Raw genomic sequence first — 14295 nt, 5'->3', positions numbered from 1 at the left:
CAAAGCAATCTACAGATTCAATGCAATCCCTATCAAATTACCAATGGCATTTTTTACGGAACTAGAACAAATCATCTTAAAATTTGTATGGAGACACAAAAGACCCCAAATAGCCAAAGCAGTCTTGAGGGAAAAGAACGGAGCTGGAGGAATCAGACTCCCTGACTTCAGACTATACTACAAAGCTACAATAATCAAGACAATATGGTACTGGCACAAAAATAGAAACACAGATCAATGGAACAAGATAGAAAGCCCAGAGATAAACCCAGGCACCTATGGTCAACTAATCTATGACAAAGGAGGCAAAGATATACAATGGAGAAAAGACAGTCTCTTCAATAAGTGGTGCTGGGAAAACTGGACAGCTACATGTAAAAGAATGAAATTAGAACACTTGCTAAAACCATACACAAAATTAAACTCAAAATGGATTAGAGACCTAAATGTAAGACCGGACACTATAAAACTCTTAGAGGAAAACATAGGAAGAATACTCTTTGACATAAATCACAGCAAGATCTTTTTTGATCCACCTCCTAGAATAATGGAAATAAAAACAAAAATAAACAAGTGGGACCTAATGAAACTTAAAAGCTTTTGCACAGCAAAGGAAACCATAAACAAAACGAAAAGAGAACCCTCAGAATGGGAGAGAATATTTGCAAACAAATCAACGGACAAAGGATTAATCTCCAAAATATATAATCAGCTCATGCAGCTCAGTATTAAAGAAACAAACAACCCAATCCAAAAATGGGCAGAAGACCTAAATAGACATTTCTCCAAAGAAGACATACAGATGGCCAAGAAGCACATGAAAAGTTGCTCAACATCACTAATTATTAGAGAAATGCAAATCAAAACTACAATGAGGTATCACCTCACACCAGTTAGAATGGGTATCATCAGAAAATCTATAAACAACAAATGCTGGAGAGGGTGTGGAGAAAAGGGAACCCTCTTGCACTGTTGGTGGGAATGGAAATTGATACAGCCACTATGGAGAACAATATGGAGGTTCCTTAAAAAACTAAAAATAAAATTACCATATGATCCAGCAATCCCACTACTGGGCATATACCCAGAGAAAACCATAATTCAAAAAGACACATGCACCCCAATGTTCATTGCAGCACTATTTACAATAGCCAGGTCATGGAAGCAACCTAAATGCCCATCAACAGACGAATGGATAAAGAAGAAGTGGTACATATATACAATGGAATATTACTCAGACATAAAAAGGAACGAAACTGAGTCATTTGTTGAGACGTGGATGGATCTAGAGACTGTCATACAGAGTGAAGTAAGTCAGAAAGAGAAAAGCAAATATCGTATATTAACGCATGTATGTATGTAGAAAAATGGTACAGATGAACCGGTTTACAGGGCAGTAGTTGAGACGCAGATGTAGAGAACAAACGTATGGACACCAAGGGGGGAAAACCGTGGTGGGGTGGGGATGGTGGTGTGCTGAATTGGGCGATTGAGATTGACATGTATACACTGATGTGTATAAAATTGATGACTGATGAAAAAATAAATAAATAAATAAATAAATTTGCTCTGCAAGTAAGCTAATTGAAAGTTTTGCCTTATAAAAATCTCAGTGTCTTTGCACTGGATTTTTAAATCAATAAAATATTTTCATTGCACCATTAATTCCTCCTCAAACATACTGGAAATAACTTGGCAGAACCAGTTAGTAAGTCATTTTGGCATTTGTTCCCTAAACACAGCAGTACAGTATTTACCGTCTGAGTGGTATGTTGCTGAAGCCAGGTTTGCTGAGAAAAAAACACACACTGCAGTATTAGGTCCTTCTTAAGCATATTAGGTTAACAACCCCTTCTGGTCCACCCAAAGATACTCTAATCGATTTCCTGCTTTAGGCTCTTCCCAACTGCCTGGGGGGCACAGTGAAGGCCACAGCCCCTTCCCACTCCCATACATCAACCCATACCAGTTAAATGCAGAAAATGCATCAGATACTAAATGATCAAGGCACAAATTATTGTTGTTAAGAGGATGGATGAGATTGATTTAGTCTCCATAATAATTTAGGATATTAATATTAATTCGGGGAGCAAATCAATTAAATCTCTTAATATATGATAAATATATTTTTTCTAAATCAAACTCTGAGAAAAGAGGGGCAACAGACAATAGGCATTACTAGAAATACATCTAATTTTAAAAGCCTTTTGTAATATGCAGGAATAAAATAGATTCACTACTGAAAAAATCTTTTAAACATGCTTGCTGATATTTTCCAAACCAAAAATTAGGCTTCATAAAGTCTAGCAAAATGTGTCTTTTGTTTTTGTTTTTTGCTATGAGAATATAAAGACATGGGAAAGTTTTGTAGATTTTTTAAAACCATTATCATACATGGTTATATATTTAATAAATACACTTACTGAAAAAAAATACATATAATTGGGACGATCTGGAAAAATCCAAGATGTGTAATCTTCCTGATCAACAATAGTCAATCTTTAAAGTGCTGTGCTTCATTGACTCAAACCATCATCTAAAAAACTCACCATTATTTTATGTACTGCTAAGAAAAATTAAATGGCCAATTAAAATATAAAACAATGTTTTCTTATTATTCTTATCAACTGTAAGACACACTATGATTTCAGAGAGGTTAAAATGTAAATTAAAAAGGGTGTCTTAAAAAAAAAAAAGGGTGTCTTAGAAGAGATATGGTATTTGATATGGCTTCAACAGATATGAATCGTATAGCTTTTATTTCTCTGATCAGTAAGGCTTTTTTCACAAAGAGATCTTATGGCTATTATTGCATCTTATAAGGAAATGATTCCATTGTAAAAGTATAAGTACACAAGAGTTTGTAAAATAAAACAGAAGTGGGAAAGGTCAGCTATGGCAACGGTGGCACCCAGTGGCTGGCACCCTCACAGTGATGGTGCAAGCTGTGGTGGTCTGTGCCAGTGGGTCTAGCAATGTGGGCCCTAGTTGGCTGGTATGGGTATGGCTTTGACTATGGTCCTTGCTGCTGCTGGGCATCCTTTGTTTCTACCAGTTTTCTATGCTGGGTCCTCCAGCTTTCCAAAGAGTTCTGTGACCTTCTTATTAACCTTTCAATAAATTCTTTGCCTAAGTCAGCCAGAATTGCATCTAAGAACCTTGACTGATGATACTTCTGGATTTCAGCTGTTTGTTGAACAGAGATAATTGATATAATTTGAAGCAAATCAGTGATTTAGCTCTTCTAAGGACAGTTACCAATCTCTTCCACTTCTCTAAATGACCATCTCCAAAAAAGATATAAATCCAGCCATATTCAACATTTAAAAAATAGTTGAATCATGCAGTATCAAAAGCACACATACACCCATTCTTTTAAAATATAACTCACAAAGTTATAGAAGGAATAGGGACTTACCTGGTGGCGCAGTGGTTAAGAATCCACCTGCCAATGCAGGGGACACGGGTCCAAGCCCTGGCCAGGGATGATCCCACATGGCGCAGAGCAACTAAGCCCAACTAAGCCCACAACTACTGAGCCTGTGCTCTAGAGCCCACAAGCCACAACTACTGAGCCTGCATGCCTAGAGACTGTGCTCTGCAACAAGAGAAGCCACTACAATGCGAAGCCCACACACTGCAACGAAGAGTAGCCCCTGCTCCCTGCAACTAGAGAAAGCCCGTGCACAGCAACGAAGACCCAATGCAGCCAAAAATAAATAAATTAATTAAAAAATAAGGAATATACTACCTATTTTACAAAGGAATTAAATCACCAAAATATAATTTGCTCAGATTTACTGTGATTCAGTGGAGAAGCTAGAAATGGAAGGAATTCTGCATCATACATATGCAAACTACATGGTAGTAAATTGATTCTAGTTAATAATAGGAAATGCCAATTTCATTAATCTTACTACTGCTGAAGGATAAAGCAAAAATTAATTAATTTGATAGGCTGATGATTTCTTTGCAATTATTTGCCAAGTTGCCCTACCTCATTTCATAATTTCTATGCACCTTACCAAAGCAACGTCAGCATATCCCTTTTTCTTCAGAGTCTTCTGGGGTGTTGCAGCTTTAGTGAGTTTAGAAGTTGAATATTGCTCTCCTTGAGACATGCAGCTTTTAATAATATATTGATAAATGGTAATAATAGGTAACACCTGTATAGTGCTTCACTAGGACCAAGCATTGTACTAAGTACTTGACGTATATTAACCAATTCAATCTTCATAAGAATTCTGGGAGGAAAATAGTATCACCCTTATCCTCATTTTATACATGAGCACACTGAGGTACAGAGGGGTTAAGTTACCTGACTGGTGACGCGGGCCAGTAGGTGGCAGAGCTGGGACTTGAACTCAGGCAGGTTTGCTGATGAATTCCTGTGCTTAATTGTTATAACAAGTTGCCCTCTCTTAGAATTTACTTGTTTTTGCTACTACTTACTTGCAGTACATAGTGAACCTGGCAGAATTTAAAATACAAAAACCTAGGTTTCAATTCCAAATTTCCTTGGCAAACCTGGGTAGTTTACACGCTGAACCTCCTATTTTCCTCCTTGTTAAATAAGAATAATAATACTTGTCTTGCCTACTTCATAGGTTGTTGACTAGAATCAATAAAATCATGTGAAAATGCTTTTTAAAGTGTTACGTAAAGAGTTATTACTGAAACTTTGGGCACGTCAGTTAGGATGTACCTTCAGCTGTGTGTGATGAAATGTTCCATAAAGTTAATTGGGTCACAGCTAGAAGATGGCGGAGCTATGACTTGAAACCAGGGTCACCCGTATATAAAACCGTGCTTCCTACTATATCCCTGTACTTGCTCCTCTGATAGTCAGATGTAATTGATGGTACACTGTTGTTTTCCTGTGCAGTTTCATTGAAAATAAGAATGTAAACATAAATTGTCCTTCAATAATTTACCACAAAATGTTTCTCTGGTTGGCCTAAATCATAAATTTCTATCTCTGACTTACAGATGGAACTGATGGAGGGCAACAGAGGAAGATAGGTCAAGCGACAAAAACTATAATGCAGGTGTCCAAGCAACCAGAAACGCTTGGCTGAGGAAGATTTCTTCTTTCCCTGGCAGGCTGGGGACATTCCAGTTGAGCGCCTTTGAGCCTCTGATGTGGAAAGCAGTTCAAATCCCCACACAAGAGGGGAATGTTTATCAGTCCGGGAACATTTTGAGGGTCCTCAGGGAAGAGGGTGATAAGGGGTCTCTCCATCTCATAAGCTTACTACTTCGGGCAAAGTCCCTCCATCTTTGGGCAAAAGCGGAGGTAAAAAGAAAAATCTAATAAAAATCATATAAATAGGACTCTCTCTTTCCTCTTTAGCAAATGCCTCGATAAGAGTTATAAATCGTTTCAGTATCACTAAAGTAGAAAATCTATAAATCAACCAAGAAATGTTGGCCGAGTGTCTCCTGTGATTAGCCTATGCATGTGCTTTGAGTTTACATGATGCCCTTTAGCAGATTAAATTCTTATAAACCTAACAGGTGAGGCCTTAGAAACCATTACGTGCCAGGTTTTGTGTCATCGAACATAAATGTAATAAGCTTTGAGAACGTAAGCTCTCTGAATGAAGAAAAATAAAAGATAAAAATGAAAAAGAAAAGAAGAATGTTAAAAAAGTTTGAGACTATAGGGCTCAGTAAGGCCAGTTCTGGTTGACTATATCATAATATACCTTAAGTAAAATGCACCAGTCGTTACTATAACCCCCTTTTAATACATCTTAAAATCAATCTTTCTCCTTTTCACATAAAGTGAAAAACAAAGACACGTGAGTACCTTTCTAAGGCTAATATAGACCTTTTTAGTTAAAAAAAAATTACAAATACTATATATCTTTCCCTGGTTATGCTATACCTCTGCCATTCATTCATTTCTTCGTTCACTTCTTCAACAAAAGTGTTGACTGTATGAGAGTGGGGGCCAGCCCTGTGGCAAAGGATTGGGCTGTGAAGATGAATAAACAGTGGTTCCTTCTGTCTGGGTTCAGTGTAATCACTCAACGAGTGGCAATAACTATAATGAAGGCAGAAAGAAATGACCATTTCCGCTGAAATACAGAGCTTAAAGAAGAGTGAGATAAAGTAGTAAACCACTCTAGTCTGGCAGTCTCTGCCCTGGTCCCACATTTCCTGGGTCAGGGAATACTATTTCTCCTGGCGTGCACTCCTGTCCTCTGTTGTTCCCTCCTGCCACTTTTCTCATTACCATTTTTTCTCCTGCAGCAAAGGGAGAAGAAAGTCAAAGGAGCTATTGGGTTTACTAGGGGAAGGGGAAGGAGGAAACCATTCAGGTGCAATGCTAGGTCCCCTTTTCTTAAGGCTTGGGAGAAAGGAAGGACTGGGGTCTGATAAAGGGAGGCTTTAGTTGCAGAATCATGTGTAAGCTGGAAGGGACCACAGAGGCCATCCTCCTTACTATCCACTTTATAGGTGGGGACATTGAGGCTTAATGACTTATCCAAGACCACACCCAGTTAGTGGCATTGGTGGAACTAGGACCCAGGTGGGAAACTCCACCACCGCCTTCAGCAGTCTCTTCAACCTTGTGTTCCCGACCATCAGGCAGCGTTTCATCTCTGGTCCTCCAAAGAAATGAAGAACAATTGATTAAACTAGTCACCCCATAGTCTTCTGTTCCTTAAGGAAAACCACACCATGACTGTGACTCAAAGGACTTATTTTCATATCTTTTGTCATTTTTATTACTCTTCCCATAAGACTGACTGATTTTTCTCTCTATCCCTTTGAAAATATGGCGACGTAATCTGAACTCAGAGCTCTAAAGATTTGTTTGATGAAGTAAAATAATGTCTTTGTGCTCTGCTTTTCAATGCATCCTACTTTGACTTTCTGTTTTTGCTTGTTATTCAATTTTCGGAACAACCTTACTTATTTTCAGGGTGTCAGTAATGACCTGAAGAAATTTCTACTGTTGATTTATTTCTCTAAGGGTGCTTTCCTGAATGTTGTCCTGTTTGTATGACGGCCTGTCTCCTCCCCCCGCCCCCCATTTGTCAGCTTGTCAGTAATGACCAGGTGGTACATACATGTCAAGAAGACTAATCACCTTCTAACAGGATTTGGAACAGAATTAATGCGGATCTTGTGTCCTTCCTGTTCCAACTTTAGCAGCCCAAGGTCCATGACTGCTTAGAGATTAGCTGGTTTGCAACTGCACCCCGTGGCACCTCAGGGTCTTGGTTCTCTCTTCAGGGCCTAGGCAGTGAATTTGGAGAGATTTCAATACTCGAGCTCCTTGGAGACAGAGTTTGGGTATGTGGTTGAAACTGGCCAACCCGGGACGCCCAGTGAGGCAAAGGCATCTCCTATTTTGCAAGCGATGCCACTGGGTCACAATGCCGCGAAGTCGTCGAGTTCCTCCTGCCAGACAAGTTTCTGCTTCTGGACGCCTCTAAACCTCCGACACTCCGCGGTGTATCAAGCTTCGGCGGCCGCGGAGCCGTTCGAAGGGGTAGTGCTGAGTGCTGTCAATACTGACCAGGCGTCTTCGAGTAGTTCTTTCAGCCCTCCCAGTTGCTCCGTGACGAGTCCACAAGTTCTCACGCCTCACTTCCAAGCAAGCTGCTCATCCCTCCTCCACCTCCCTGCTCCTCACCTTTGTTCCAGCCCGTACATTTTCTCAACGCTGCCACCTGTGTGCTCCCAGAGACCCGGGCGGAGCCTCGGTCCGGACCCATGACGTCACCCCTCTGCGATGGAGGCGGGGCTGTGGGAACCGCAGTGCAGCGCAGAGGGGCGGGGCGGGGTGGGGCTTGCGGCGCGTGACCTGGCTGCGGGAGGCAGCAACCGGGAGAAAGGTGTGGGGGGGGGCCGGGACCTGCCGACTCTTGAGTCCGGGGGCGGGGCGGGGAGTGGCAGGGCCCGGGCGGCTGGCGCCCGGTGAAGCGCTAAAGCGGGTCACGCTTCCTCCTTCCCTCCCCGTCCTTTCTTCTCCTCCCACCTGGGCCTCTGCGTGGGGACGCGCACCTGGCAACCGGCGGCCGCGCTCCGCCGCGCCCCCACCTTCTCCGCTCTGGCCGGGCGCCCCGAGCCTGCCCTGCACCCCGAGCCCGCCCCCGGCGCCCGCCCCTCGCCTCTCGGCCGGCCCCGCGCTCGCTGGGGGCGGCCTCGAGCGCTCGCTCGTTGATGCCGTTTTGGGGGTGACCCGGCGCGGCGGAGGCGGCGGCGGCGCCTCCACGGTGGGGGCGTGTTAGTGGCCGCGGCTTTGCGGGACGTCGGGTGTGTAGCTGCGGGGCGGCAGGGCGGCCAGCCGGCGAGACCGCGCGTGCAGCTCGGGTTTCGGGACGCTGGAGGAGAGCGCCCCGGCCGCGCGGGAGCGGGACATGTGGGAGCTCAGGCACCGGGGAGGCTGCCCCGGCCCCGGGGGAGCGGTGGCGCCGCCACCCCGCGAGGGAGAGGCGGCCGGCGGCGACCACGAAACCGAGAGCACCAGTGACAAAGTAAGTAGAGGCGCGCACCCGCGCCCCGGCTGCGTCCTGGTTGGGGCCGGGACACCTGGGAGGGAGGGTGGGGCCCCACGGAATGTCAGGTGAAGTTGCGGGCTGCGCCCCCCTCCCAGCCTGGCTTTGTTTCCTTCTTCCTCACGTGGGGCCCGGACCCCAGCAATGGTGCGTTTCCCAGGATGACCTCGACCGCTGCCAGGGTAGCTGGATGATTCAACTTGACTCTAATTTAGTTTCTGCCCATTCGAGTCCCCCTCCCCGGGGTCTGCGGCCGACGCTAGAATCGGGATGGAGCCTGCCTCCCTAAGAGCTGCAGCTTTCTAGTAGCTGCCACCTCACACCTCTTCTCGGGAGAGGAGCACAGTTAGTAAGGACTAAACTTAAGTCATGCACCTTCGCTTCTAACATGCCATTGGATCCTGACGCTGGAGGCTTGGCTTCTTGCGCTCCCCCATCAGCACTTTCGTTTCCTCTATCCTTTTTCAGTATAATAGATTTTGGAGGTTTGAGAGGCTCCTACACGTGACCCAGTTGTGACCCTCCACGGCCGACAGTGCAGCAGTAGATTTCATTTTACCTGACACGTTAATTCATGAGGACTTTTAAAATTCCCATTTCTGTAGATTGCCTTTGCTTGACATTTAAGAATAAGTAGATGTAATGCCACTATTCTTTTTAAAGGTAGAAGAAAGTCAAAGTTCAGCTTATTTGGTAATAAGTTTAGGAAACTGGGCCAGGCAATAGATTGTTTTATAAAATCTTCTGTTTATAAAATTCCATTTTATCTTAGAAACTCAAAGCACTTAAGCTATTCCTAGAAGCATTCTTTTTTGGAAGCAGGTATTGCAGTTTGAATTACAGAAGTGAAGTAGATTGCTCAAGGTCAAGTCAGTGGCCTTTTGGAACTAGAAACTGTTCTCTGATTCCCTTTTTTCTGGTTTGCACTGTTGCTGAGACTCACTCACAGTTCTGATTTGGGGAAGGTTCCACCTGGAACTTGATGTTGATGAACTTGAGGTAACCCCTTATAAAGCTCTGGCAGGAACATATCCGACAACATCATGAAATAATAAATTTAACAGTGATTTTAGGCATGAAACTTTAGAATCAATGGGAAGACAGATCCTTTTTTTCCCCCCTACCCTTGATAGGCAGGTGGAATAAAATGAGTCTGTGATAGAACATATGTATCAAGGAATTATACAAAGTGTAACAGTTTCTAGCTTCTGAAGGTTGATGTTACAAAGCTAAAAAGAGTGGGCAAAGACTAGTTTTTGTGAAGACTGCCTTGGAAACTAGACCAAAAATAGAATTAATTAGGTTGGGGTTTGTTTTGTTTTAGCACTGATATAGTTTAGAATCAAGGAAATACCAGCTTCCCCATGTTCACTTCCTTAACTGGAACAAGCTTTTAATAAGAAAAACATGTTCAAGGAAGCCATCCATAAAATAACTTTTGAATTAATTAGTTTCTTAACACCCTAATATATTTAAAATGGAAACTACTTCTCTGGTTTGATTTGACTCATTAGAACTGTTGTCTCTAGCTATCTGTGAGTGGGTTACCTCACTGCATATTTATTTATTTATTTATAAATGCCACACTATTGGTTTTCATTAATACATACCCAGCGGGATTTTGTTTTCTGAGAGTAGGTGTTGCCATGTGTAACCTGTTCTGTTAAGATTTCTTAGACAAGGATGAGCATTTTCTAAACCATATCTAAAATATTGCATACTTTTAGAGTTTATTGCAAGGAACTTTTGACTTGGCAAGCTTTGTGTCACTGAACTCTATCCTCTGTATGTCCTTTCTTATCAGGGTGTATATTTGAATGCACCTGTATTTCCGGGTCAAGGGCCATTATAAAGTCAGTTTGCACATCGGAGGCTGGTTAATATTTGGTCCATTGAAATTCTTGTAAGTGCCTTCTCCATTCAAGTTGCAGTAAAGGCAAAACTCTTATGGAATTAATGAAAGAAGTACAGGAAGTGTGTTATATTCTGCTGTTATGGTACACTCCCGTGCCATTTTGTAGTCTTTTTTATAACGGCGTTATTAACATGACCTTCTCATTGTTCAGGACCTGGAGACATAGTGAGAGAAAGTTCTGTGGTCCAGAGCATTAACACGTGAAAAGGTGCTTCTTACCTGCAGGGGAATGTTCCCAGTTGCTGAATGCTGCAGTAATACTTGAAAGATAACAAGACCACTTCTTCAAGGAACCCCCCAGGAGATATATATGAGATAGATTTAATATAAGTCTGAACAAGGCTTATTGTTAGCAAAGAGGGCATAGCTGGATGCTATATGGAGATAACAGGAAAGGCTTTAAGAGGAGGTGAGGGTTTGAGCCTTGGAATTAAAAGATGCCTGGGGACTCACCAGGTGGACAAGTGTTAGGGAAGGGCATTCTAGGCAAAGGGCATGTGGAACTGTTTCATAAATCAGCATTCTAGGCACAGGGAACTGAGCTTAGTTTTATAATCCTGGAGCATAAACTGTATGTGTTTGTGAGGAGGGGTTGAGAGTTTCAGAGTCTTGTGAAGGAGGTTAGGCTTTCTTCCATGGACTCCTGGAAGCCACTGGAAAGTTTTTGCAGAGGCGTTAGCCTGTCATTCTAGCAGCACTCTGGAGAAAGTGTTGGGAGGGGGAGAGACCTGCCACAAAGAAACCAGATAGGAGTATATTGCAAATGCTATGTATATGAAATAATGAGGGCATGTACTAAGTCTAGTAGGAGCTGGGGAGTAGGGGTTGAGAGAGAGGAAGCGTATATTAGATAATGGTGATGGGACCTAGACAAGGGTGATCAGGGTAAGACTAATAAAAGAAGAGCCTGCTGGGAGACACATTTTGATGCACAACTTAAGAGACTTAGGAAAGAAGCAAAAATGATTGGGCAGTTTTGCAGGGTTTTTCAGGTTATGAGCGAGATGGGTGAGTTGGGTGGGGCAGGAATGGCATTCTCTAAAACAGAGAAGTGGTTCAAGGTGGTGTTGGGAACTGAAATGAACGGTCAGGTGTGGAGACTTTTGATTAGGATAGAGAGGGCAGAGAACTGAAGACAGAGCCTTGGGAGGTGCCCATGTTTAGAGTAGGGTTGGAGATGTAAGAAGGTGCCAAGATAATGAGGTCCTGGGAGCTAAAGGAGGAGGAATTGCTTAGAGGATATCATCACTAGTATTTAGAAATGAGGAAGGGGCAGAGAACATGGAATTTAGCAAAAGATCTTTTATTGTTTTATAATACTAATTCATTTAATTTCCCTCTCAATTTCTTTCTTTCTTTATTTTTATTTATGGCTGCACTGGGTCTTTGTCGCTGTGCGCGGGCTTTCTCCAGTTGCGGCGAGCGGGGGCTATTCTTCATTGCGGTGCGCAAGCTTCTCATTGCGGTGGCTTCTCTTGTTGCGGAGCACGGGCTCTAGGCGCGCAGGGTTCAGTAGTTGCAGCATGCGGGCTCAGTAGTTGTGGTGCACGGGCTTAGTTGCTCCGTGGCACGTGGGGTCTTCCCGGACCAGGGCTCGAACCCGTGTCCCCTGCATTGGCAGGCGGATTCTTAACCACTGTGCCACCAGGGAAGTCCCAGCAAAAGATCTTAAGAGAAGCCACATTTTAGGCCGAGGAATGTGAGACGTAAAATATTGGTAGTAATTGTAGGAAGTGCCGGTGGAAGGGAGTACAGAATAGCAGTTAGAGTGGACCTGGAGGATCAAGTGAAAATTTCCTTTTTCAAAGAAGGGAAGGTAGGTATTTATATAAAGAAGTCAGTGGACTTCTGGTGGTGCAGTGGTTAAGAATCCGCCTGCAAATGCAGGGGACACGGGTTTGAGCCCTGGTCCGGGAAGAACACACATGCCGCAGAGCATCTAAGCCCGTGCGCCACAACTACTGAGCCTGTGCTCTAGAGCCCTCGAGCCACAACTACTGAGCCCATGTGCCACAGCTACTGAAGCCCACGTGCCTAGAGCCCGTGCTCCACAACAAAGACAAGCCACCGCAATGAGAAGCTCGTGCACCTCAACTAGAGAAGGCCCGTGTGCAGCAACGAAGACCCAACACAGCCAAAGATAAAGAAAGAAAGAGAGAGAGGGAGGGAGGGAGAGAAGGAGGAAGAAAGGAGGAAGGAAGGGAGGGAGGGAGGGAGGAAGGAAGGAAGGAGGAAAGAAAGAAAGAAGGAAAGGAAGAAAGGAAGGAAGGAAAAAGGAAGGAAGGAAGAAAGAAAGAAGTCAAATGGGAGCGCAGATGCTGATGAGGGTGGGCAGTCCCTAGGGAAAAGAAAGTAGACATGGTGTGGAGAGTACAGGTGGTTGGAGTATTCAAGGAAAGGAAAGAAGGAATCGAGGTTAGATACAGAAACATTTTGAAAAGCAGAAGAGGAGAGATCAGTGTTTGACGCTTTAAATTTTCCCAGTTAAGTAGGGTCTGAGAACCACAGAGCTTCAAGAGATCTTAGGAACAATTTAGTTCAACCATACATATATGTGTGTGTGTGTGTATATATATGTGTGTGTGTGTGTGTGTGTGTGTGTGTGTATTTTTAAATAATAAACTTGCCCTAGACTGTGTTTGTTATTGCCCGAAATGACCTCAAGCTGGTAGCAGAGCTGGAACTAGATCTCATTTCTGACTGGGACACCTTTGGAATGTCATTTTAGAGAGTGTGATGTAAGATGACCAAGAGGGAACTGGCAGAATTATCAAACTCAGTGAAGATTCAGTTGAACTAAAATAACACAAATTTGTTGTGTATTGAATTAGCATAGTTCTTCACTCAGTAGCAGTAGTAGTCATAATAGTTGATGCTTGTAGAGTGATTTAGAGAAAACAGTACTTTTACATCTTTCTTTTTTTGTTCCTCAGCTATATGGGTTAGGAATATTTCCCATTTAATAGCTGAGAATAAGAAAGGCACTGGGAGTGACTGTGGTCGGGAATGCCAGGACAAGGATGCCAGAGGAGTGAGTGAGCCAGGGGGGCCAGGATTGAACACAGTTAGGGTAGGCAAGAAAGTGGACGGAAGCTCAAAGAGGGCTGTTGAAGCCCTGGATGGATTGAGAGAGACTGAGCAGTTGAAGTGAAGCCTAGACCTAATTGACTGGACCGGAAATGGGAGAGAAGGGGGTGCACAGGGAAGCCGCAGCCAGTACGGGGAGCACCGGTGGAACAGTGCACGGTCAGGCGAGGACCCCGTGTGGGGTCGTATGTGGGGATGCTACTCTGATACAGATTTGGGTTTGTGAAGTTGAGGGTGAAACAGTCTGGAGGTCAGTTAACTTCTGTCCTTCCTCATTTGAGATGGGTGTCGTTTCTTTCAAAAATATTCTAATATTTAAAAAATAAACTTTTAATTTTGGAACTTGTGTTTCCATAAATTCTTCACTTTGGCACCCTTCATTGTGAGTTGTCTTGGTGTCACTTGAAGGTGTGCTAAACATTTTCTATATTTTTTCCATCTAAATATAGGCCATTAATAAAATATGAATATGTAGATCCAGATATCCAGAATAAAATATAAGTTGGTACTCCCCAATTGTTCATCAATTGTTAGTCACTGTTATCACCCAAATAAGTTTCCATGTTGTCATTTGCAGCATATTCATTTTATTTAACAACGGTTTTTGAATGCTGGCTCCCCAGATATCACCAACCCACCAGCTGATAAGACAAAGTTGAGTTTATTGCTTCCTGTGGTGAGGAAAAACACCACCTCAATACTAAGCTTTGGCAGAGCTTGGAGGGGGAAAGGCAAGGTTGGATTTTATTGAGAATTGGAAGTTTGGTTTAAGGCAGG

General features: G+C 43.3%; 1 protein-coding gene across 1 annotated transcript in view; it reads left to right on the top strand.

Annotated features, from left to right (window-relative positions):
- The first annotated feature begins 8378 nt into the window (after nt 1-8378).
- The window catches only part of CDS1 (CDP-diacylglycerol synthase 1), a 73361-nt gene continuing 67444 nt past the window's right edge, over nt 8379-14295 (top strand). The window contains exon 1 of the mRNA XM_068542106.1: nt 8379-8495. Within this exon, the coding sequence (XP_068398207.1) occupies nt 8379-8495 (117 nt within the window). The remainder of the gene's footprint in view (nt 8496-14295) is intronic.

This window comes from Eschrichtius robustus, chromosome 4, assembly GCF_028021215.1.
Source record: "Eschrichtius robustus isolate mEscRob2 chromosome 4, mEscRob2.pri, whole genome shotgun sequence".
NCBI lineage: Eukaryota > Metazoa > Chordata > Mammalia > Artiodactyla > Eschrichtiidae > Eschrichtius > Eschrichtius robustus.
This window is presented reverse-complemented; position numbering and strand designations above follow the sequence as displayed.